The sequence below is a fragment of the Vigna umbellata genome, chromosome 10, assembly GCF_029865625.1.
Source record: "Vigna umbellata cultivar VRB3 chromosome 10, Vumbellata_1.0, whole genome shotgun sequence".
Classification (NCBI taxonomy): domain Eukaryota; kingdom Viridiplantae; phylum Streptophyta; class Magnoliopsida; order Fabales; family Fabaceae; genus Vigna; species Vigna umbellata.
This window is the reverse complement of record NC_142174.1, coordinates 9,797,290-9,824,589: the sequence shown is the minus strand read 5'-3', so window position 1 is coordinate 9,824,589 and position 27,300 is coordinate 9,797,290. Positions and strand designations below refer to the sequence as shown.

The 27,300-nt window shown below is 34.2% G+C and overlaps 2 protein-coding genes and 1 pseudogene across 3 annotated transcripts; 1 reads left to right on the top strand and 2 right to left on the bottom strand.

Annotated features, from left to right (window-relative positions):
* Positions 1-459: 459 nt before the first annotated feature.
* Positions 460-8,289, bottom strand: LOC148191850 (G-type lectin S-receptor-like serine/threonine-protein kinase LECRK4). Its single transcript, XM_088099972.1, has 4 exons — positions 7,656-8,289; positions 4,835-4,994; positions 3,385-3,532; positions 460-2,348 (listed from the first exon to the last, which is right to left on the bottom strand). Exons 1-4 carry the CDS (start codon positions 8,287-8,289, stop codon positions 531-533), a joined length of 2,760 nt encoding a protein of 919 aa, XP_087956098.1. The 3' UTR covers positions 460-530.
* Positions 8,290-13,460: 5,171 nt separating this feature from the next.
* On the bottom strand, positions 13,461-16,565 carry LOC148191849 (heat shock 70 kDa protein 8 pseudogene; annotated as a pseudogene). The gene is made up of 2 exons (XR_015782544.1): positions 16,374-16,565; positions 13,461-15,318 (listed from the first exon to the last, which is right to left on the bottom strand). The product of XR_015782544.1 is annotated as a heat shock 70 kDa protein 8 pseudogene (transcript).
* Positions 16,566-21,798: 5,233 nt separating this feature from the next.
* KMS1 (SNARE associated Golgi protein family) lies at positions 21,799-27,300 on the top strand. The gene is made up of 8 exons (XM_047325829.2): positions 21,799-22,159; positions 22,985-23,196; positions 23,437-23,515; positions 23,790-24,077; positions 25,121-25,257; positions 25,724-25,840; positions 26,451-26,630; positions 26,787-27,300. The coding sequence occupies exons 1-8, from the start codon at positions 22,102-22,104 to the stop codon at positions 26,964-26,966; spliced, it is 1,251 nt and encodes a 416-aa protein (XP_047181785.1). The 5' UTR covers positions 21,799-22,101; the 3' UTR covers positions 26,967-27,300.

The following is a 27,300-nucleotide window of genomic DNA, read 5'->3' as shown; positions in this document are numbered from 1 at the left end:
AGACATAAAATGCCACTAAAAGTTCATCTTGCACATTGTGGTACGCAAAGGAAAAGCGTTGGTTTGATGTTCCGTAAGTTTACCGTAATAGCTAAGTTGAACATCTAAAAACATAACAATGCCTTTTGTAGAAAAAAATTTCATCTAATCCGACTCAAGATTGAAGGTTATGTATCGCTGTAATTAAACAAATTAGATAAAAATAAAGTTCGGTTATGAATCATGGTCCAACGTCTCATGATTCAATCTGATTAAGGTTCAATATTTACAACTTCATCTTAAAATCTGAAATCTCCATTAAAATAGATAAGTTGTCCAATAATTTCAGAAAGATGTTTTGATACCAAAAATTAAGAGTTTAACATAATCGAAAGGTAACAAAGTGGGAGAATTATGTTGGTGAAACATGTTAGAACAATCAGTGTTACCATAACGATCAAATGGCATGCAAAAGTTGAAGACAAGGCAATCTTATACAAATTTAGAAGACAAGAAAATTAATGTAAATTTTCATAGAACATTTTTGCTATCTATGTGTCTATTGTTGAGACTCCCACTTCGACATTTCCTTCCAACATCTGTACCACAATTTTCATTGATGGTCGAAGAGTTGGATTGGGGTTTACACACCATAATCCAACCATGGCCATTATTTCAAACCTCTTGATATCATTTTCAACTTCAAGATGATGAATAACTGGTGCTCTTAAATTGTTTTCTTTTGCCAGATACATAACCCAATCTATTAGTATCAAGTCATCACCCATTGTTTCATCCTCAATTTGATGCAACTCAATGTGTTTTCTGCAAAATATGATCTCCAACAACATGACACCAAAGCTGTAGATATCCACCTTTGTAGTAACAGGTGCATTTTTTAGCCATTCTGGTGCCATATATCCCACTGTTCCTCTAGCATTGGTGTTTGTTCGAGTTTTATCTTTCATTAGCAACTTTGCCAGTCCAAAATCTGAGATCTTTGCAGTGTAACTAGAGTCAAGCAGAACATTTTGAGGCTTTATGTCACAGTGGATGATTTGATGGTCACACTCTTCATGCAGATATAACAAGCCTCTTGCAATTTCAAGCACAATTCTGACTCTACTCTCCCAGCTGGGTTTATCCCCTTCTCCGAAAAGGAAGTCGGATAGTGTTCCTTTTTCCATTTTCTCATAAACCAAAAGCCTGTGACTCTGCTCATTGCAAAAGCCCAATAGCCCAACAAGATTTCTGTGATGAGTAAGAGCAATAACTTGAACTTCTGTCTCAAATTCTTTATCACCTTGCTCTTCTACTTGCTCCAGTTTTTTTACAGCAACCTGAACCTGTTGACCTTCCAATTTTAAAATCCCGCCATACACTGTACCATAGGCTCCTCGACCAAGTTTTTCTTTGAATCCATTTGTCGCTTCTCTCAGCTGTTGGAATGAAAATACCTTTAGATTGATATCCATAGGCTTTGTCTTTGGCTTTGGTGGTGCTTGTTTGTGCATGAGATGCTGACAAACGGGGTGATGATAAATGGTAGTGGCTGCAAACAGGACAGCAAGTAGGGAGCAAGAAATGAGAGCCACTACCAGAACAACCACAGACGATGACTCCTTATCATTGGCAACCAGAGGAACTTTAACCAGCATCACACTATTACTAGTTTTAGGGAAGATTCTCGCGGCATTTACAATTGGCCATTTTTTCTTATAGCAATTATTGCCAAGTGAAACAGCAACCATGCAGAGACAGTCATCCAACAATTCTTTCTTGCATGTTTCCTGATCCACGCCATTCAAGACTTGTAGATCAAAAAAAACATAGCCATGGTTTGGTATGTCAGCATGTTGAATCTTTTTCACTTCCACCATAAAGTTAGACCCAGAAGAATTTGCAGCACACAAGTCCTTAACCTCACTGAGATAGCACCCCTTGGAGGGTGCTGTTGGATCCAAAGGAGTATATCCAGGTAAGCATCCACAGGTATATGTATGGTTGTCAGAATCAGTTGTATTGCAAAAGCCATACACCCCACAAAGGGCAGTCACAGTGCAAGGCTCTGTTACTGCCTGCCACACAGATCTCCACTCACTTCCATTTTCTTTGTGGTAAATCCACTTCTGAAAGTTTCCCTTGTCATCCACCACCACACGGTGATAATAATCTTCGATTGCACCCTCAACCTCGGTGGTCATGTTAAATATAATTTGGTGGGTGGCATTGACCGCGTAAAGAAAAGCTGTTGTGTTGTCGAAAATAATTCTCACACCTGTGTTTTGGACAGTGTCACTCCACCAGTAGGCAGAATCCGTGAACCGGTAAGCTTTAAGAAGAATGTTGCCATCAGATTGCTGAATCTCCTGTTGGAATAAAACAAAATTATGGGTCCCAATGATAAGCTGAAATGCAGGAACCTTGTTCCCATGCCAAAAATAATGCACGCAACTTTCCGGATTTTCAGCACAGCCACCCATGCTTTGTTTGCTTCTTTTCCTTTATAAATTGGAAGCCAGTGTGTGCAGCAGAGGTAGAGATATCCACCGAGAAGAAACTTTCCGTGAGAGAGTGAAGGTGAAGACATTCACCAAGAAGAAAAATTCGGTGAAGAGAGAGAGAAGCAAAGCCACTCAAATTTGAGTGAGAAACCATAGGAGAAGGAAACGTGAGAGAGAAGTGAAGCCACAGTTGTCTGAGAGAAAAATAGAGAGAGTCTATTTTGTGAGTGTGTAAAACTGAGAGTTTTGTGTACCATCCGAGAGGGTGAGATTAATTGAGAGATCCTCAGAGAGTGAGAGAAACACTGTAATCCTACTTTCATAGTGGAGATATTTTTCTGGACTAGGTCCCGTGGTTTTTTCCGAGAGGATTTTCCACGTTAAAATTTCCAGTGTTAATTTTCTCTTTCTCTACGCTTTTATTTTTACGCTTCCGCACAGTGCCCATTTTGGGATTCACAGAGGAGGGAACAAGTACCGCTGTTTCCCAACAGTGGTATCAGAGCTACCGGTTCGAAAAAGTCAGAAATCCTTTGAAACTCAAGATGGAAGGAGACATGTTCAAGCTAACTGCGGATAATTATTCCTACTGGAAGCCGATGATGGAAGATCATCTATACTGCAAGGATTTGTATGAGCCGATCACAAATCTGGAAATTCCGGAAGGGAAGACCGAAAAAGACTGGGAGATTCTGAATCGTAAAGCGGTGGCTATGATTCGGAAATACATCGACAGAAGTCTCTTTGAGCATGTATCGACTTATACCGATGCGTATGAGTTATGGACAAAGCTTGAATCTATGATTCAAAAGAAGACTCCAAGAAACAAAGCTCACCTAGTCAGGCGACTCGTAAAGTTGGAGTACTCTGACGACCAGAATATGATCGAGCATCTCAATACCTTCAAAGGTATTGTGAACCAGTTAATGAAAGCAGATATGAAAATTGATGATGAATTACAGGCTCTTTTACTCCTTAGTTCTCTACCTGAGAGCTGGGACACATTGGTGGTCACTCTCAGTAACTCAACACCAGATGGAAAGCTCAGTCTGGATAACATCACAGACAGTTTACTGAATGAAGAATCCAGAAGGAAAGAAAGGGGATCGAGTAGTCACTCAGAAGCCAATGTTGTTGAGAATAGAGGAAGGAGTGAAAACAGAAGCAAAGGAAAACGTGAAAAGTCACGAGGAAGATTCAAGTCTCGTTCCAAAGGTCTGACATGCTTTTATTGTGGAAAAGATGGTCACAAGAAGCCAGAATGTAGATTCCTGAAGAGAGATCAGAAGAATGGAACTGTACACCCTGATATGGTAGATCCCAAAAAGAAGCTGGAAGAAAAGACCACAACGGCGGTGGTATCAAATGATGAGAATGTGTTCCTTATCACTGAGGTAAACTATCTAAATATTGCTTTTGATGACTGCACTTGGATAGTAGATACCGGAGCATCTTTCCATGTTACTCCTCATGAGGGATTCTTCTCATCCTATCAAAAAGGAGACTTTGGAACAGTGAAGATGGGAAATCATGTCACAAGCAAAATTGTGGGCATAGGAGAAGTGACTTTGACGACAGAAAATGGAAACAAACTTGTGCTGAAGGAGGTAAGACATGTACCAGAGATGCGTCTAAACCTTATCTCAGTCGGTAAGCTAGATGATGCTGGAATGAACAACCAGTTTGGAGATGGAAAATGGAAACTTAGCCGAGGAAGCATGATTGTTGCTCGAGGAAAGAAGGAAGGCTCCTTGTACTGCATGCAAGGAAAAATATACAAAGGAGAGACGAATGTTGCTCAAGAAGAAAGTAAGGAGTTGTGGCACAAAAGACTAGGCCACATGAGCGAGAAGGGATTAGAGATCCTCGCAAAAGATCATCTCCAAAGTATAAAAGGACAACCACTTGAATTATGTGAAGACTGCCTAGCAGGTAAACAGCATAGAGTGTCCTTCCGTAGATCTGAAAATGGAAGAAGAAAAGAGCATATTTTGGATCTTGTACACTCAGATGTTTGCTCAACATCTGAAAAATCCCTTGGTGGTGCTCAATATTTTGTTACCTTCATTGATGACCACTCCAGAAAATTGTGGGTCTATCCATTGAAGAGAAAAGATGAAGTTCTACGAATCTTCAAGGAGTTTCACGCCTCAGTTGAACGTGAAACTGGTAGAAAGTTGAAATGTCTGAGAAGTGATAATGGTGGAGAGTATAGAGGTCCGTTCGAGTACTATTGCAAGACTCATGGGATCAAACATGAGAAAGTACCTCCCAAGACACCTCAGATGAATGGTGTAGCTGAAAGATTCAACAGAACGATTGCCGAGAAGGTCAGGAGCATGTTGTCTCACGCAAAACTTCCCAAGTCATTCTGGGGGGAGGCAGTGGTGACAGCAGCTGATTTGATCAACTTATCACCATCAAGACCATTAAACGGTAAGATACCAGAAGAAGTATGGTCCGGTAAAAAGGCCTCATATCGCAACTTGAAAGTCTTCGGATGTAAGGCATCTGTTCACATTCCGAAAGATGAAAGAGCAAAGCTCGATGCTAAGGCGAAAGAGTGCATATACCTTGGTTCTCCGAGAGATGAATTTGGTTTCAGATTATGGGATCCTGCAAACAGAAAGATTGCTCGAAGCAGAGATGTGGTGTTCTTTGAAGATCAGACAATCCAAGACATCAAGAAAGTGGAGAAACCAACACTTAAGCTGATAAGTGATCAAAGCCCTATTGTGATGAACAACTTAGGGGGAGAGACTCATCAAGCCGAACCAGAGTTACAACTTGATGAAATGGCTGAAGAAGCAGATCAACCTAATCTGACGGAAGAAGATCAACCAATTGAGGATGCTCCGCAAGAACCCCAATTGAGACGATCAACAAGGCAGAAGCAACCGTCAAGAAGGTATTTTTCAGATGAATATGTTAATTTTACTGATGAAGGTGAACCTCAAAGCTTTGTAGAAGCAATGGAGACGGAAGACAAAGACAAATGGTTGCAAGCCATGGAAGAAGAGATGCAATCCTTAAAGGAAAATCAGACTTATGATTTGGTAGAATTACCAAAAGAAAGGAGAGCATTGCAGAACAAATGGGTGTTCAAGCTCAAGAATGAAGAGAACAACCCAAGCCCAAGGTACAAAGCACGAATTGTCGTGAAGGGGTGCAACCAGAAGAAAGGAATAGACTTTGATGAAATATTCTCACCAGTAGTGAAGATGACATCCATTAGAGCAATTTTCGGTCTGGCAGCAACACTAGACTTGGAGATTGAACAACTGGACGTCAAGACAGCATTCTTACATGGAGACCTAGAAGAAGAAATTTACATGAAGCAACCAGAGGGTTTTGAAGAACCAGGCAAAGAACACTTGGTGTGTCGTCTGAAGAAAAGTCTCTATGGTCTGAAGCAAGCTCCAAGACAATGGTACAAGAAATTCGATTCCTTCATGATCCAACATAATTTCAAGAAGACCTCCGCAGACCATTGCGTGTTTGTGAAGCATTATGAAAATGGTGAGTCCATCATACTTCTCTTATATGTTGATGATATGTTGATTGTAGGGAAGGACAAAATTAAAATAGCTGCTCTCAAGAAGGCATTAAGCAAGTCTTTTGCCATGAAAGACCTGGGTGCAGTAAAGAAGATACTTGGAATGAAAATCTCCAGAGATCGTTCTAGAAGAATGCTATGGGTATCTCAAGAAGATTACATTGAGAAGATTCTCAAAAGGTTCAACATGCACAATGCCAAATCTGCTCGTGTTCCAATCGCTGGACATTTCAAACTCAGCAAGTCGCAATGTCCAAAGAATGAAGAAGAAAAAGAAGAAATGAGCAAGGTACCCTACTCTTCTGCCGTGGGTAGCCTTATGTATGCAATGGTTTGTACGAGGCCAGATATTGGCTATGCTGTAGGAGTTGTGAGCAGATTCCTGTCAAATCCAGGAAAGGAGCATTGGGAAGCTGTTAAGTGGATACTGAGGTATCTAAGAGGATCTGCCAAAAGAAGCTTGTGTTTTGGCAATGGAGATCTAAAGCTAATCGGATATTCAGACTCAGACATGGCTGGAGATGTCGATTCAAGGAAGTCAACATCAGGTTATCTGATTACTTTTGCAGGGGGAGCTGTTTCTTGGCAATCAAAACTACAGAAATGTGTGACATTGTCTACTGCTGAAGCAGAGTATGTAGCGGTGACTGAAGCCTCTAAAGAGATGTTATGGATGAAGAATTTCCTAAGTGAATTAGGACATAATCAAGATGATTATGTGGTGAACTGTGATAATCAAAGTACCATTCATCTGACCAAGAACCCCATGTTCCATTCACGCTCGAAGCATATCGACGTGCGGTATCACTGGATACGAGAAGCGCTGGATGAGAAGAAATTGAAGATAGAGAAAATCCATACAGACTTGAATTGGTCTAACATGATGACTAAGTCAATACCAACCAAGAAGGTTGAAGACTGTTGCCAAGGTGCTGGTATCTTGGTACATTCAAATTAAGTCAAGAAGGGATGAAAGACCCATTTTTTGTTTTATGGGGGAGTTTTGTTGGAATAAAACAAAATTATGGGTCCCAATGATAAGCTGAAATGCAGGAACCTTGTTCCCATGCCAAAAATAATGCACGCAACTTTCCGGATTTTCAGCACAGCCACCCATGCTTTGTTTGCTTCTTTTCCTTTATAAATTGGAAGCCAGTGTGTGCAGCAGAGGTAGAGATATCCACCGAGAAGAAACTTTCCGTGAGAGAGTGAAGGTGAAGACATTCACCAAGAAGAAAAATTCGGTGAAGAGAGAGAGAAGCAAAGCCACTCAAATTTGAGTGAGAAACCATAGGAGAAGGAAACGTGAGAGAGAAGTGAAGCCACAGTTGTCTGAGAGAAAAATAGAGAGAGTCTATTTTGTGAGTGTGTAAAACTGAGAGTTTTGTGTACCATCCGAGAGGGTGAGATTAATTGAGAGATCCTCAGAGAGTGAGAGAAACACTGTAATCCTACTTTCATAGTGGAGATATTTTTCTGGACTAGGTCCCGTGGTTTTTTCCGAGAGGATTTTCCACGTTAAAATTTCCAGTGTTAATTTTCTCTTTCTCTACGCTTTTATTTTTACGCTTCCGCACAGTGCCCATTTTGGGATTCACAGAGGAGGGAACAAGTACCGCTGTTTCCCAACATCTCCAAACTGTATTGTCCAGTTGAGTAGTCAACTGATCCATTGGCATTGGAATAGAGATTCCGATTGGAATTCAAAGTTTGGCCTAATAGAAGAGTATCCGTGGGTGAATCAAAGCTCTGCCATATAACGTTGGAAAGTGCATTCTTCAAGACGAAATTCCCGTCATTCTGCATAACTGCTGATGCTGTGTTTGTTCCTTCGTAGATGGGAAATGAAGTCCCGTTGAGAGGTTGGAGCACAAATTGGCCACTTCGTGTGAGATTGATGTATGATCCAATTTCTACTGGGTTGTCACGGTTTGCAGACCAAACCAATGTTTTATTTGGAATTTTGTCAAACCAGATTCCAACAAGATAGCGGCCACTAACAAGGTTGTAGAATCCAAAGGCATAATTCCCAGAGGATGACCGCCAAGATGAATTGGTGCCAGCCACGATGGTGGAGCCCAGTTGGATTGAGTTAGCATCAATCCCAGAAGCAAAGGAACATAGAAGGAAGGCAATAAAGAGAAGAAATTGGATAGCCATTTTTGGTAGGAAAGAGCTACGCAATGCAGTCAAAGCTGAAGCTGTGTCGTAGTAAGATATACATGCATGCATATGCTGAATGAATATCATGAATAGTGTGCCGGCATACTTCACGACAATTATGCACTGGAAGACTTTAGACGATAGATCGACTTAAGTACTAGGTTTGTGAGGTACTGTGTACTTGTTAGATTTTTCGATAATAGATTTCTGGGTGTCTGTACTTTATATTTATTTATTGTACATTTGTCAATGGAATACCTTCTTCTTAAATATAAATAACTACAATTAGAAATTAAGCGTTTATGGATTGTTCATGAAACACTAGTTAAATTCACATCTTATTAATTCTCCCTAATTTGCAGCCACCATGACATCAAATGTACATTCAAAGTTGTCAGTGCTAGTTGTCTTGTCCAATTAATTAGATGAAAACGAATGCACTCATTTCCATTGACTCTGCCATGTTAAAACTGAAGTCCCATAGTCAATACCTTTTTTCTATTTTCCAATTTAAAAGTTCAACTACTTCAATGGGATGGATATGGATCAAGGCCTAGTTGATGCTGCAAACCAATAAGGGAAAACACATTTATTTCACTTTTGAATGAAATGCATTGAAAGACTTACTCGGTATATGATCTACGTTAGAGAATTAAAGAACCAGAGGTAGAAAAACTTGTACAAACGAATGTATGAATACTATTTTAAAAATGAAATGAGAAAAGTTAACCAAATACTTTAATGAATTGTTGAACCAAATTTTCGTATTTCAATTTATACTTTTCTTAAATTATCTTATAAATGTCGTGCATTAAGAATATTTTATATTTTTTAGGAAATAATGATATTTTGTTTTTCGTTTCTTGAGATATAGTAAAGTTTTGTAATAATTAAATGTTTTTTTTCTCTTGATGTAAGTTTTTGTTATAGACTTTTCTACATAACTACGATAGTTTTGTCTATGTGAAAATAAGATTAAAGCATTTTAAGAAATTCACAATTTCTGAAACAAAAAGTGTGAAAGTTTTTAAAGAAGGTGAGGAAGTTAATTATACTAAACAAACATTTTCATCGTATTTTACATAGTATATAGTTTTATATAAAGAAAAAATTTCTTTTTCATATATATATATATATATATATATATATATATATATATATATATATATATTTCAATTTTATTTTTAAATAATCGTTAACTTTAATTAAAATAATTACATTCTAATTTAATTTTTCAAATAAAAGTTAACTTTAATTTAAATTTAATTATCTTTTTAAATTAAAACAATCATTTTAAATTATCATTTATTTAAATTTAGTTAATTTTTTAAAATTAAATTAATTATTTAGATTAAGAAACACAAATGTTTATATAAGATGTGTTTCCACTAAAATATCTATAAAAAAGTATCCCAATTCACTTGATAATCTCAAACTTTACTATTATCAACTCAACTATGGATAATATTATATTGATAAATAAGAAAAAAAAAGTTTTCTTTTAAGTAGTTCACCTTATAAAAGACTAAATGTTTCCAAATGAACGTTAAAAAAAACACATTTTTTTCAATATATACAATTTTATAATATTCTTTTAACTTTTCATTCGCGATTTCTATCTTCTGTTTATTTTTTAAAAAATTTAGCCCACAAAATTAAAAAAAATGAAACTTTTATTTAATATTTAATTTTACTTTCATTTAACACAATTGAGTCTTACACTCAAAATATTTTTGAACTACAATAAAAAATATTTAATTAACTAAACTAATTGCGAAAAGATAAACAATCAGAGTTTATTCAAAGAAAATCCAACTTCAACCTTTGTAAATGACAAAGTATGGTGCCAGCTAGGGTTAGGGGTCTACAAGCTACAGACTGTGTGGGTTTCATAAGAGTAAAAACATTGTTATAAATAATTATGGATTATCAGCAGAGCAAGAAAGCAACATAATTCTAGGCTGATTAGGTTTATGATTACTTTATCTCGATTAAATTTTTTAAATTATTTCATACAATTTTGTGTAACATAATACTTATCAGTTATAGGTTTTATCTTTTGACTTGATTAGTATTTTAGTCTCAATATTTGTGGGATTTATTAAATTTGATCCTTTATTTTTTTTGTCCTTAATTCAGTCTCCATCTCCATTTTATTTAAAACGATTCAACGTGGTTCTCCCATTAAATTAAAGTTAACACAGTTTAGAAGATGATCACACTATCTTGGCTTTTTTTTTTTCCTTAGTTTTTTTTCTGGGTTTTCCACTTTAAACAAAGAAAAACCTTTAAAAATGTTTCTCATTTTAAACAAGGTTTAATGTCTTCGTAGGTCCCTATTTTGGTCATGAATTTCAAATAGTTCCTCTTTCTTTTTGGCGTCTCAATTAGGTCCTTGTTTTTGTAAAATTGAATCAATTAGAGGTCTGCCATTAAATTGGACAAACGGCCGTAACAGTATTGGTTACGTGGCATGGTTAGTGCAGTTACTAATCAGACGTGGCATTTAAAACGATTTTTATATTAAATAATTGGTATGCACAGATGTATATTCACTTTTGGGTAAGGGCATACTAGGAAAATTGAAAAACTTGAAGGGCAGCCCCCTTTAATTGAGAAATGCAACTGAGATTGGGAAACAAATTGGGGGTTCTTACTATTAGGGTTCGCGTGAGGGAAAAAATCCCATTATTTCTTCGATTCGAAGCGTCGGTGTTCATGGGTGAAGATTATGTAGTTGGAAGTGGGAGGGTGCGCGTTCTTTCTTCGATTCGAAGTGATGGATAATGAAGTGCAGAAGTCTAGAAGACCTAAAAGGAAAAGAAGACTGGAGCAGTGGGAGATCAGAAAGGATGATTCACGAGTGACCAAGGGTGGTTTGCGGAAGAGATGCGTTTTTATTATAAGTGACAAATGAGTGAGTATTATTTAAACATTTTCCGTTTTAACGATATAGTAAGTATAAGTTATATTCGATTTTCCTATTGAGTATTAGAAGAAGAAGGATAGGTATGTACATACTTATCTCGTCTCTGTTTTTATACTTGCTTAATATTTTTTCTCGTTCAATTTTAATTATTAAAATATTCATAATTTATTATATGATATAATGATATATATATATATATATAAAAGAAAGAAAAAACGTTTGACAGTTATATACAAACTATTTCAAACTAGCTCTTATTATAAAAAATAATAAGTTAAGCATTATATTTTTCTAAAAAGCCAATTAATAATTAAATTGTAAAAGATAAAATAGAAATAAAAATTATATACACAAAAAGAAATAATCTTTATATGTAGGTATTTATATATAGGTATAAGTATTAATTTAATATTATTATCATCAATTTTATATTTATTATTATCCAACTAAATTTTAAAAAATAAAAAAATTATATTAAATTTTAATTATTATTAATTTTTTATATGATTTCGTTGAAGTGATATATTATTATTTTTATTATTATATAAAAAAGATTTAACTAAAATTTAGGGAAAGGAAATAAAAAAATATTTAAAATATTTTTAAACTCGATACTTGTTTCTTGTCATAACTTTTTTAAAAATATTTTTAATTTTATGAGTTTTGTTTTATTGATTATTTTAATAAATATTTTAGTTCTCACAAATTTTATGTTATTTTAATTTAAAATATATAATTATGTTTTATTTATAAATATTTGATAATAAAAAAATAAAAATACATTTATTTGATAGTGAATATTTAGTAATATCGTAATTTTTTTAAAATTTAATTAATTAATATTAAAATAGTATAAAAGTAAATATATGTATGAATATAGGTGTATATTAGTCATTTAATGAAAATGAAAACATGATAAAAATAATATTATATCATCATGGGATGAATTTTTTCATTTGAAAATGAATATGAAACAATGCTATTGGTCCCAACTAACTCAAACTAGCGACATGGTAAGAAATAGGTTTAATGTCTCGGTAGGTCCCTATTTTCGGCGTAGGTCCCTTTTCTTTTCGGCGTCTCAATTGAGTCCCCATTTTTGTAAAATTGTAACAATTAGGGGTCTGCCGTCAAATTGGACAAACGGCCGTTTAATTGTTTCTTACGTGTCAGATGGGAATCATGCCACGTGTGATTACTGAAAACACTGTTCATGCCACGTAACAAACAATTAAACGGCCGTTTGTTCAATTTGACGGCAGACCCCTAATTGTTACAATTTTACAAAAATGGGGACCCAATTGAGACACCGAAAAGAAAAGGGACCTATTTGAGATTCACGCCGAAAATAGGGACCTACCGAGACATTAAACCTAAGAAATATCACGTTACTTAGTTAAATTTTTTTTTACTTTTACTCTATTTTAAATAATTTGAAACCCCAGAGGTGACATTTTAGGATACCCTATTTTAAATAATTTGAAACCTTAGAAGTGACATTTTAGAGTGTGTATATATTATGAGGCCCTCACAGATTTACTTTTGGTACCACTCCAAAAGGCCTCTTATCAATTAAAGTATTTTATGTGTATATAAATTCATGTTCATCTCTTATTTTATCCTATATGTGATTTTATTTGTACCCAACAGGAACACCAACTTCCACGATTCCATCTATCATTTGCATCGCTTGCTTCATCAAAGGTCTTAAAGGATTTGGATGAACACACCATATGGATTAAATATAATTTTTATGGTTCATAAAGTATACGAATAAACTATTTTATAATTTAGTTTAGATATAAATATTTTTATATAATAAATTAATTACAAAAAGTGTATTTAAATAAAAATTATATATATTTTTAATCTTACTTTAATAATAGAAGTCAACCTTGTACTTAATTAAAATAATTTCATTATTTTATAAGATATATAACTTTACTTTTCCTTAAGCTAGGAACTGTCTAACTTTTTTATCAAAAAAATAACATACACAAGTTACTCTAAAAATGACTACAAGAGAAAGACAATTATTCTTATCTTGATCTATCACAGAAAAAAATTACTGAAAAAAACTAGTCAGTGATTCTTTCAAAAAATTATTCTCAGAATATAATAAATATATGTGCATATGTATGTATATAGTACGTATATTTTGAGAGATGAAAAATAAAGATAGATATTATTTAATGTCAGCGTAATTAGACATTTTTTAATGCTTAAAATCTGAGTTTAATTTTTAGAAAACATACCGACAAATTTGGAAAAGGAATCTTTAAATCTAAAAAGCTAAGCAAGTAGAGGGTTAAATGTCAACTCATCAAGCTATCCTGGAACTCATTGTTTCCATTATTCTAGTCACAAAATACAAACAACAGACATGTACTGTATATCACCTTCTATTGCTGAAACAGACACAGGATGACAAGTAAAAAATGATGTAAAGTTGTGTACCAGTGTAACTTTATAATGCGATTTTCCGGAGAGTAACCAAATCAAGTGTGGCACCATAGCTTCTATTTAGTGCCTCAGCGCACCAACCATGGCCGTCATCCACCGATGGCATCCTTACTTCCATAACAGGAACAGCAGGTTTGCGAGAACCCGGCATCACAACACCAGCTAAAACTCTTAGCACGTTTGCAGCGTTTATGTCCATGCACACATTGATTTCTGGGATACCTTTAGGCGCCGCAGGTATTCCCATTATCTTGAAATATCCCAACAGGTGGTTTTCTTCGGCTTTTTCCCCCTCACCTTCATAGACAATAATCAATGCCTCCGTTTGATTATCATGAACTGTTGTGAAAACTAGCTCCTTTCGCGCTGGCATAGCAGTATCTTTCGGAATTACGGGCACAAATTTGTTTCCATCAGCACGAATCCCAATGGCAAGAGGTGTAGCTTGGATAGTTAACAAGTCCAAGTTCCCCAAGGGATCATTGATGCCTGAAGCGACTGCTCCTTCCACTGCTGCACCGCAAACAGCAGCTTCCAAAGGATGCATGCCTTTATAAAGTTCCTTCCTTCTACAAACGTTAGCAACAAGACTCTTCACCCTGGGGATATAAGAGCATCCACCTACAATTATCACGTCATTTAAATCTTCAACTTCTACCTTGGCATCTTTCAAACACTGAATGATAAGGCTTTCACATTTCTCAAACACCTTTCTGTTAACCTCCTCAAACTCCTCTCGGTGAACAGCTTTGCATATCTTCACATCATCTCCCAAATCTACATCAACCCGAACGCTGTTCTGAGAGGAAAGTTGGTGAATTGCATCCTGGGTTGCAACTCGTAGCAGGCCCATCCGCTTAATTTCGCTGACTCCATGATTTCGAAATAGATTTTCAGATTCTGGCAACAGATGACGCATCATATTCTGAAGCAAGTCTTCACCACCAATGGTACTTCCTGCCAAGGCTTTAATCTGTGAAACTCCTCCAGCTGTAGCAGTGACAGCAACATCACAATAACCAGCACCCATATTGAAAATTAGAGCAATTTTCTCCATTCCACTGCCCATACTATCATGAGAACTTTGCTGTTGTTGTTGAGCATACAACAAAGCCACAGCTGTTGGTTCAGGCATCAACCTCAGAACATGAAGACCAGCCATGGCACAGGCGCGCTCTATCCGGGTTAGCTGAAATCGACTGAACGAAACTGGAACTGTTAAAACCACGTTTCTTATTCGTCGTTTCAGCTGAGCTTCAATCATTGCTCTTAATTCCACCAGAAATATCGCCAGGACTTCTTCTGGAGTGGTGGATCTCCACACATTGTTCCCTAATGCGGCAATAAATGGACGAACACCGATGTCCAAGGTCTGCACTAGAAATGGGAGATTCTTACAAGCCTGGACAACTGGGTCGGTATCAACTCTGCCTATCAGGCGTTTCATGTTAAAAATCGTGGCTCCAGACAACATCTCATCCTCGTAGGAGAGTTGACTGCTGACTCCACCAGAAGGGGTGTTACCTTTGAAAGTTACAAACGATTTCATAGTCTTTTGATTCCCTGTGTTCTTCAAGAGCTCCACTCCGGAACCACTCCACATAGCAACACTACATTGTGATGTGCCAATATCAATTCCAATTGCTATTTCAGAAAAAGCAGATGACTTTTCTTCTCCGGTGGTTTCACTGTCAGACGTCACAATATATGCAGGTTCCGCCATCCTGTGTTTGACAGATAAAAGAAAGTAGAGGTTTATCCATATATTATACAGGAGTGTTTAGCAGAACGCTCTAAAAGACAAACTCAGCTTAGACAAGAAAAATCTCTATCAATATTCTGTTTGAAATTTTCAATTTGTGAAAGTTGAGCACTATTTAGAACAAAAACCGTCTTGATCATCATAGAAGTGAGGAACAGAGTATATAGTAAAGCAAAAGCAGAAATAACATTTCACATGTGATGATTTATGATTGATCATGAGCCATCCATTCTACATCTGTTTAACTAGATTTTCCCTCAAATTTCTGAAGATAACGCTTCCAGAAGTAAATTAAAATTACACAAGTATACTCATAAGTATCCCACCACAATTCAGACATACCTACATAATCTTCTCAAACAACAGCACAAAATAAAATAGGAAACATTCTGACGTCGTTCAACTACAAATAAAGATAGCGTTCAAGTCCCTTCATTGACGTGTGTGTATGTATGTGTGTGTGTGTATATATATATATATATATATATCCAAAAAGTTAACATTATTTAGGAACAGGAACAATAATAGAACAAATTCCCAGGGTTAAAAAACAAGAGATACATTCCGCGCAGGACTTCTTACGAACATGTACACTACAAGCGAATAACTAGAGTATGTCACTAAAACAATCAACATCAAAAATTCGCACTTATGATGTTTTATCCTTCTTAAAAATATGAAATAAATCCGTCAACTTATCACAACTCTTTCAACGCCGCAGACAAGTTCAGCAAAACGCGAAACCTAACAACGAATCTCTTTCTCTGATGTAGTCAAGTAGCAAGATCCAAGAAACTAATCATCATCAAGAATAACGTTAAAAAAGCAAGAGATAAAACCCGTTCAAATTCCTATTCTCTTCCGTTACATTTTCCCCAATTTAAAAGTTAAGTGAAACTGCGTTGGTAGTGTGATTGTGAGTATGGTGATGACGATTACATTGATCGATTAACTACTAAAACACAACGAGACAGTATAAGAAAAATTAAGCAGTAACAATCGGGAAGAGATGAAAACCTGAGTGACACAGCAGAGCAACACAATGTGATAGACGATCGATTTCAGCGAGAATGCGAAGCAGACAGAACGAATGAGACTCGGAAACCCAAGTGGTTCATATAACAAAAAGAGAGTGAGAGAGTCGCTAACTATCACCAATACAAAGGTGCTGAAGTTCTAGACTCTCCCAGAAACTAACCGTTTAGTGCCTTTTCGCACTCTGCTTATCTATTACATAAAATTATTTTTAATTCTTATTAGTCTTAAATAGTACCATTTTTCTATTATACAAATTTAAAACAATAAATATTCAAAATCAAATCCTAGTTTCTGTTTTGTAATAAATATTTTCAGTTACAAAGTAATAATGTGTTGAAATGACAATTTGCACTTTCCGTTACTAGACGTTTCTGTATTTTTTTAAATGAGAGTTATATTTTTTACTTACAAAGTTATATTTTAATTATTTTACTGCATCGTGTGCTAATCTCATTTGCAATTAACCAAACAGTCTCTACAAACCTGAAAACAAAAAAAAAATTGAAAAAGAAATTATAAGTCGTAATTTGATTTTGCGTATATCATATTACCATCTACTACATGCTAGAAGTGTCCAGACAGACTCTCATTGGCAACGTGGCTAGACGACCCAAGGGACCGTTCTATATAGTTATTTTTTCGGTTCTGTTACAGGTCAAGGTAACAGTAGTGAAATATTGAAGTATGTTTTACGTTACAAAATAAATTAAGATAAAAATCCGTAAACAGTTTTAGAAAATCAATAATTTAATGAATTGAAATTTAGAAAAGTCTACAAATTATTTTAAAAATTGATAAATTTATTTTAATGTCTAAAAAGAACACAAAGGGTTTTCAAGAAAATGCAACCAAGGGTTTTCAAGATTGACCCAGGAAAAAACATATCAATGTCTGACCGGTTAAAATAAAGAAAACAAATCCGCAGGATTGACCGGCAAGTAATGTTTTCTGCTTTTCTACATTCTTCTAAAAGAGTTTAGAACAAAAATATATATTGCATACATGTAATATAAAAATAATTTGCATAATGATTGTTCCAAAGTCTATCATCATCGTCTTGTTGGCGGCTTGGTAATTGAAACTATCTTGTATTGTGATAGTATGATGTTCCGCTGCCAAAAGTCTTCCACGTGACCAAGAAATTTCCTTCAGATATACTATATTCTATGGACACAACTTCAACTTCAGTTACAATATTTCCAACCAATATGGCTGCTGAATTTCTTGGTCTCTCTGTTGCCATGCTTCTGTTTTTCAATGTTCCAAGCATCGCCATTTCAATTGAACTGGGATCTGGCATTGTGGCTGCAAGTGCCACCAGTTCATTTGGCGATCATCCTCCGGGCAAAGTCTACCAGTCGGAAGCTCTACTCCAATGCCAATGGATCAGTTGACTATTCAACTGGACAATACAGTTTGGAGATCCAACCAAATTATATTTAACATGACTACTGAAGTAGTGGGTGCAATCGAAGATTACTACCATCGTGTGTTGGTGGATGACAGGCTATACTAAATTCTTCTGCCTCAAACTTTGAGGTGGAAGTGAAAGAGATTCAAGAATGTTATACTCTCTAGTTTAGTCTTTTTTTAATGCATGTGATTATTATTGTACTTATTTATTTTCACATATTAAGAATGGTGAGTTAAGGTTTTGTTTATAATCCAAACAAGCTATCTTTATTTTGTTTTGATTGTTTCTTCCTACACTTTCATACATTTCTTTTTACACTTCTACATCTTTTAAAATTTTAAAATTATCCCCTGTAATTCAAAAAACTCTATATCCTATTTATGTTCGGATTTTGAAATCTCATACTTTATTTTTTATGCTCAATAGATTTTATGTCGTTAAAGTTTTTAAAAATTTTGGATTTTAAAATCTGTTAAAAGATTTTTTTTTAAAAAAAAGATTTTAAAATTTGATGAAATGTTTTTTAAAAGTTTTAACAGATTTCGAATTTTTTTAAAGAATATTTTCTTTAATAAATTTTGAAATTTGTTAAAGAAAATTATAATCTTGAAATTATTTTTGAAATGTGAAGGTGCAGAAAGAAATATGTAGAACTGCGTTAAGAAAGAGTCATGTGTACAGAAGCCTATACTTTAAAATACAACAATTAAGAGATGGCCCAATCATTTGGAAAAACAGCAAGGATATTGCATGTTGCCAAAGCGTCTACGCTATTGTTTAGAAGCCTTTACTTCATGAATTTGCTTGGTAATACATGTTACTCCACTCTCAAATCATAGAAATTATCACACATTTTAACACCGTTTACATGTCATTTTGTGATTGATCTATGTTAATGTTTGTGATTATTATTATTGATTATAGAGTAATTTTAGACCAATACACATAAATAATGTTAAAATATTGTAAAAAAATATTGTCAAAATATCATTATCTTTTTAATAATAAAAACTTAAATTTAAAACAAACTAATTCGATAAAATGTATCGATTAAAAAACATGTTTTTCTGGACAAGGGAAATCAATTCTCAAAACCCATATCAGTTGGGAAGAAAGTTCCCATTTGGTTTGATTGATCTGTAGTCACAGTTCTTATTTGAGCCAATTGACTTTTCGTGGGTAAATTAACAAGGAAATAATTTTATTTTATTATTTTTTAATTGTTTCCTATAATAGAAAACATTACATCATTTGCATAACATTTGTACAATGATTAGTATATTCTCAATATTATAGTTCTGTTGAACCATGTCTTCATATTGAACTACACAAAAAACAAATTTTGTAACGAGTCCATTTTAAATCAGATCCCAAATCTAGTTCTCCAAGTTAACGTCACGTTAAGTTAGTCACAAAGATAATCATAAATTAAAATCTGAATCTTTTAGGGTGTGTTCTTTTGGGTGTATTTGGGAGAGATGATTTGAATGGATTTGAGTGAATTTGAGGGTAATTTTTTAGTTGTTTTTTTAGTGGATTTGTGATTAGTGGATTTCGAAGTAAAGTTTGTGAGAATTAGTGTATGATTTGATTAATGTGATAGATTTTAAAAATTAGTTTAATTGGTAGAAAATAAAGATGACCAAAATGCCCCTAGTTATAAAAGTATTATAAAATGTTATTTTGTAATGTTATATTTAAAATTATGAATAATTTATAAAATTAATGTTTAGGCTAATATGGAATAAGCTGTAACAGGTTACGTGAACTGGTTACATGAACCGGTAACCGAATACGCCATTAAGGCAAATTCTTCATGAAGTTGTAACCGGTTACGCCTCCGTGTAACCGAATACGCCTCCCAACCTGCAACTCTATATGTACATAATTCAGAAAATACGTGCAGGGCATATCAGTCTTTCTATGTCATTTCATCGCAAATCCGCGCACGGCGAGATGACTTGAACAGTGTATTCTCGCAAATCAGCGCTTTTACATCCGACCAAATCCTCGCAAATCAGCCCAAAAGAACAACACTGTTCTTCTAAATCAATCTTCACTAATATACGTGAACAGAAAAATCAGTCCAAATGTAGACAACCTTAATTCATTATATATTATGTACTATATGTTAGAGTTGATAAACAAAACAAAAATGTTAATATATGGAAAGAAATCCTGCAGCGTCAATTTTCAGGTATTATGTTTTCTAAATATATAAAAACTCTAAAAATATAAATTTCATGTTAAGAATAATCATTTTAATTTGAAATTAACGTTTAACTAATTAAGTCATGTTAATGTATTTTTTTTATATATAAAATTCATGTTACTTAATTTCAGAATACTGCTACCTTTTTGTCAATACTCTTGCTTGCAAGCCAATTATTCTAACTGTTTGGTGTTAATCTCGTCAACTATCTCTCTCTGCATTGGAAATATAATCTGGTTGCCGTTAGGATCACGAAAGCACCTATTCAAAATATTCTTAATTTCTAATATTTTTTTTGTTTTAAATTTAATGAAAAAATATTTTAATATACATTTTTGGACAATATTTTAACACAATATATTTATTCACTAATTCATTATTCATTTATTATCGTACTGAAGTATTTTAAATTTAATAAAAAAATACTAATAAATAATACATGTGTTGTATAAAGTATTTTTTAAAAATTTATATTTAATTCTAAAATTAAACCAGAACTCGTAAATTTATGTACTGCAAAAAATCACCTACAAATCCACATGGAAAGTGATGCATCTCTGCAGAAAAAAGTTTGGCTATACGAAAAAGATTCTTAAAGGTGGAATATGTTCCTCGGAATAAAGCTTCCACTTCAACAGAGATGTTTTTCGATCAACTAAATTTTCTAGTTAGAAATCTCACATTTTATGTCTTTTAAATTGAACATTATTCTTTAATGTTTCTTTATAAATTAAAATTAAATTTCCAAACAGTTATCATTGAAATTTATATCCAAAAAAAGTTAGGTTAAACTAAATTCGTCAAAATATAATTTATACTAGTTCAAAAAAAATCTTCGATAAACTACTCTATCTCCTCCTCTCTTTCAACATATAATTTATTTATTATGAAAATGCAAGGAAAATAAAATATAACTATTTAAGCTAAAATATGACCATTACAGTATAATTAATATTTTTTAAAATATTCATTATGAATTTTAGCTGTATGAAGAAATGTGTGCCTTTCGCATTTAATATATTCAAGTCAAACATGTTAATTCGCCAATAAATCAATTTCATTATTAATGGAGCTATTGATGATAGGTTTTGGTTAACTTTGATAAAATAAAATTAGATTATTATTAAATAATAGGGTTAAATATGTTTTTAGTCCCTAAACTATTGGTCGTTTCTGGTTTTCGTCCCTCTTCCAAGTAAGGTACAATTTGGTCCTCATTCTTTAGAAAAACGTTCGTTTTAGTCCTCAAAATTTTGTTTTTAGTCCTCGTTTTAGTCCTCAAAACGTTCGTTTTTTCGACTAAAACGAACGTTTTTTAAAGATTGAGGACTAAATTGTACCTTACTTTGGAAGAGGGACGAAAACCAAAAACGATCAATAGTTTAGAGACTAAAAACATATTTAACCCTAAATAATATTCTTTTTAAAAAAATACATGTGTATAGTATTTCATACAAAATTGATTTTAAGAAAAAACGTTAATTTAATTTCCAAATTGGAAGGAAATCTTTAATTCTATGAAAAATGTCAGTATTACATTTATCGGTTAAGTTAATACAGTAGTCTAAGAACAGTGAAACTTGTTATTAACTTAGTCAAATAAATTGTAATTATTTTTAATACCTATAAAATTTAGATTTGAAAATCTCCTGTCCTTTTAGATTAAAATTATAATTTTTACTCTGAAAATTATTTACTGTTTTATTAATTTGACCCCAAATTTAAATATATAATATGTATATATTTTGTGGGGCATTATTCCCTGGTATATTACTCATGAGGAGGGAAGAGATTCATTATATTTGGGAGGGGAATAGGACGAAGTGGATGAGAGTGTGCGTAACAAACTAAATTAGGGCTACCCGATCTTCACGCAAACCACCACTCTGATTTTAATTTTCTAGATCTGCAGATTCCGCTGAAATCATTTCGAAGCCTATCCAAATTTTTAGCTTTCAATTTTATTTTTGTGTATCTTTTCTGAATCAGAGTGTTGATTCCAATTGGGGTGCTGCAAAACTAGAGCGTAGATAGAGAAGGGTATACAAAGCAGAGTTTCCCCTCTTAGCATGTGAGCAATAATGGGCTCTGGAAATATAGTATCTTCTTCTTCCGGGCGCCCTGATTTGTCTATCTCTGGCAAGTCTTTTGTTTTTTTCTTGCTTTTGATGCTCTGCGTTTATTTGATTCTTCTTTTACCCTTTCTTACTGTATCGGATTTTCATTAGTATAGTCGTTCCCCTTCTTTTATATATGTGGGTATCAATTCCCAGACCCCGGGTTGTGGATCTGTGGATTTATTTGTGATCGTGTATGGTGAATTATGGGAAGGTTTCCAGTTGTTTAGTTTTCAGTGTCTCGGTTTCCTGTTAATTTGAATAGGCTAAGGGGAAAGTGAGTGGACAGAGATGATTCATCAAGTGTTTGTCTTTTTTAAAAGGGCGTCTTGCCAGTAGAAAATTGGACTGCCCCACTTACTGCTCTATAATATATACAATTTGGCATTTGGGGAACCATCCATGTTTTGATGTATTGTCTGTTTCTGGGCGTGGAAGGGTGCAGCGAGGCAATTCATTAATCTATTTGGTTAATCTGGATTTTTGAAGCATTGGATTTCTCGAAAGGGGTTTTGGGGCTATAAGTTGTCATAATTCTATGTTAAGATTGAATTCCTCAATTAGTTTTGCAAAAATAAAAGTTGTTATTCTGTTATATTACAAAAAAGTTGGAGCCCGGGGAAGAAGAGGAGTCGTGCCTGATATGAGGCAAAGACATTTGACAATTTGAATAGAAACATATTGCCATAGTTTTTGGCCTGATGTTGGTTAATCAGTTGTCTATATTTCTGGAAATATTGAATTTAGCCTATTTTGCAAACCTGACATGACATGCTATTATGATTTAGATTCTTACAATAAGTTTTGTTATATCACATATGCTGATTTAAAAGTCTGTATTTTGCAGAGCTACGTGAGAAGTACGAGTTGGAGCTAGAAAATTTGACTCTGACCGCACAACCCTTTAAAACATTGAAATTCTTCACGTTAGCTGTTATTCAATGCATCAAGAAAACAACATTATATCTATTGGCAAAAGGTGGGTGGGTTATGCTTTTCAGTGTTGCGGTTGGGATTTTTGGCATAGTGCTCATGACCCTCGGTGGACTCCAAGAGAAGGTATTTTATTCAGTCTGTACAATATACTGATAGTTCTGGAGCAAAGAACTCTCCGTTTATGATTCTTTTTGGCTAGTGTGTGCTATTTACCTTGGTAGCATATGTCTATATGAAGGATAATTTTTTCTTTTAATTTCAGCCATATAATACACATGTGAAGTATACATTCATTTTTTAGGTAGCTCTTTTGTTCATTTTTTTAGATAATTGGACTTCACAAATGTTTGTTCTTTTGTGCAGCATCTTGAGGAGCTTCTTGAATATTTTCGCTTTGGACTGTGGTGGGTGGCCCTTGGCGTTGCTTCTTCAATTGGTCTTGGTAAGCAAAATAAGTAATCCTATGGTCAGATATGGTTCCTAATTGTGTGATACGGGGTTTACTACTTATTAGGTTAACGTGGTTTGTCTTGTACATCTTTTTGATTTGAACTTAAAGAAAAACAATTGCTTGTAATATAGATTTTACTCTCATAATTGTAAGGATCATGATTCTTTGCCATCATCTTGATCAAGGGCAATGTTGTCCCTGAGTTTTCATTTTCATTATTGCACATCCACATTAAATAGTTCTTTTATCCTTTTATTTGGTTCAGGATCTGGTTTGCACACATTTGTCCTATATTTAGGTCCACACATAGCATTGTTCACAATAAAAGCAGTGCAGTGTGGCCGAGTTGATCTTAAAAGTGCTCCATATGATACAATACAATTAAAACGAGGTCCTTCTTGGCTTGATAAAGACTGTTCTGAGTTTGGGCCACCATTATTCCAGTCAGAGGTTCCTCTTAGCAGCATTTTGCCTCAAGTTCAGCTGGAGGCTATTTTATGGGGTATGGGAACAGCAATAGGCGAGCTTCCTCCTTATTTTATATCCAGGGCAGGTACAATGTGTCTGGCTTTATCACTGTTGTTCCCTTACTCTAATAAAGTCATTGTTAATTTGATAGAATAGTCTGATCATAATCCTATACTATTGAGAAAAATGCTTACCATGTGATATTATTCTATGTGGTGTAGTTACTATAATCCTCTATGGGTGGAAAAGAAAAAGAAATGAATGGTTTCCAGGAAAAAAAAAAACTGATTGACTATTATTTAAATATTATTGATATTTTTCGGAAGCAAAAGTCAATTCCAGCATTTGAATTTTATTTTTCGTAATGGTTATCTACATAATGCAAGTGATTGCTAATTAGGGTCAACTTTACATTCACAACTCACAAATATTTTTTTTTTTTCATGTGGCCTGGGAATAATGCATCATGTTGCTTAGTATTTTAAAATGAACGAAATAGCCACTCTTGAGGCTTTGCAAATTTGTTAGAAAGTTTGGCTCATAAACAAATTATTAATAAAATTAGGTAAAATGGGAATAACTATTAGATGAAACAAATTGAAGAATTTGGCCATGTTTGTGGTTGGAGATCATGAATACATCCTAATACTTGCACGTGAGTGTAGTCATATTTATAACTGCGTTTACTTTAGTTTTTGCCATATAGGCCATTCAACTAATCTTATAGTCTCTTAATGACATGAGTTGTGACTTACTGTATGTATCTCAGTATTCTCCAATATGTGTACAAAGAAATTTTTTAGCACCAAACTGCGCAGTGAACAAATTTTGGATTTGGTATGTTGAAACATAAAACTATTTCAAACAAAAGCAGTTATAATAATGGACTATTGAAAAATCTTCTTTCATATGTTATCCTCAGGCATACTTGATGTAATTTTAGTCAGTTATCAAAAACTCTCATTTGAATAAAGTGCTTTTTAGTCCCCAGTTTTAAATCTCTGATGTACATCCTTTTTTTTTATTTACCTTAATTTCCAGTGTCCATCTTTAGCTGGTTGATTAATTAATTCATTTTTCAGTAGTTGGTGCTTATTAGTTATTTTATTTACAAATTGGTTGATGCAGCAAGCTTGTCTGGGAGCAGAGTGGATGCAATCGAAGAATTAGATAGTGATGATAAAGGAGTCTTGAATAGAATCAAGTGCTGGTTTCTTTCACACTCGCAACATTTGAATTTTGTTACTATTCTAATACTTGCTTCGGTTAGTATAGACTTCATGCTTCATTTCCAGTATTATTCTATGCTTATATGTTTTAATTTTCCTCTGGGTATGTGAAGTAGAATATTCTTTAGTGTAAGTTTGGCAGGACAACTTTTGCTAGTTAGTCAAAATCTTAACTCAATAGTTCTGTTTTTCCTCTTAAGGTTTCTCTGTTGTGATCCTGCAGTATGCACAAATCTCATCACTGTAACTGACTGCTGATGATTATGCATTTTCATAATCCATAGAATGTTATTGAGCACTATGCCAATTAATTAAGCATCAGGGTATTGTGGTGCATGTTTTAAGTTTTGCCACTTCTCTTGGTATATAGTATGGGATTTCGAAAACATGTTAGCTTCTAGCAATTCCTTTATTCTGAGGTCCATCCTGCTCAATAAAAATATCATTTATTATATATACCATATCAACTTGTAAACAGCTATTTACTGAGATTACATTTCAGGTTCCAAATCCTTTATTTGACCTTGCTGGCATCATGTGTGGACAATTTGGCATTCCATTTTGGAAATTTTTTCTTGCAACATTGATTGGAAAGGCAATTATTAAAACTCACATACAGGTTTGTATTTAACCTTTTCTTAGGTGATTTTATGGTATTGTAGACAAGGGAATGGTCTGTGATTGTGGGTGAAGCCTGAATCTCTTTTTATATTGTATACGTACACTCGTTGTGCAAATTTCCAAGTTGGTCTTTCCCATCAATATTTATATTTATTAAATAAATATTGTAAACACAATATTGTTTATTTGATTTTGTGATTACTATTGACCTACGTGGTGAACTCTGTAATGATTTAACACCATTACCTGGCTTTTTTGTGACCCGGCAAATAAGCAAATGGGAGGGTAGATTAATAGTTGAATAAGAAGAAAACATTTCAGTACTCCTAAAGATAAAAGTATCGTCATTTTGATCTTCCAAATAAATACATTGAAATAGTACTTCAATGCCATTTTTGCCTCAAATTAGTCCTCTAAAAGAAGCAATTTGTTGTCAAATTTTGACATCTGAGAACCATGTTTATGTATTTATTGTTAGAGAACCAGATTAATGGTTCCTGAATAAGTGAACAAGTTCTTATAGTTCCATAAAAAAAATCATTCAGACACATTTACGCCTTGTACATCTACAAATTTTGATGGATCTTGTATGTTTATTCTTTTTGCAGACGCTATTCATCATCTCAGTTTGCAACAATCAACTTCTTAACTGGATTGAAAATGAATTTATTTGGGTTCTCAGTCACATACCTGGTTTTGCTTCCGTCTTACCTAGAGTGACTGCCAGTCTCCATGCAATGAAAGATAAGTATTTGAAAGCTCCCAATCCAGCTTCCCCAAATAAGCAGGTACCTATTAACTGCAGTATGACTTATTTATCAACGCTTATACTTTGATTTGACCGTTAAATTCCTCAATATTGAGTTACGACCTCGAAGTGGTGTGGATGTCTCCGATGTATTTCTAATTTCGTATTCTTGAAATCATCTCATGTTCATCTGCAGGGGAAAAAGTGGGATTTTTCTTTTTCTTCAGTCTGGAACACTATCGTGTGGCTCATGCTTATGAACTTCTTTGTTAAGATAGTGAATGCAACTGCCCAGAATCATCTGAAGAAACAGCAGGAGAAACATATTTCTGAATTAACGGAAAAGTCTACCCCAACAGACTCAGGCGTACAATGATTTGTTTATGTTCTGCTTGTGTCGCCCTTTTTTTAGCGGTTCCTTCTGCAAGCAGAAAATTGAAATTCAAATTACAGCAATTTCTTTTGGCCCCACAGAAGTTACCCTGAAAATCTGCATTAGAGGTCCTGCCAGGAGCTTCTTTAGGAATGAATATACACAGTAGGCAACTAAAGTTGCAACTTTATTTTAATTTGGGGCGACCATTGGATTTTAGCTTTAACCCTTATTAATTATTTGCTGCTCTAATGGAATTATAAGAGTTCTATTCTTTTGCATTAGTAAGACAAATTATTAGTTCCTATCTCTGGTAAACAACAAATTGTTCCCTTTC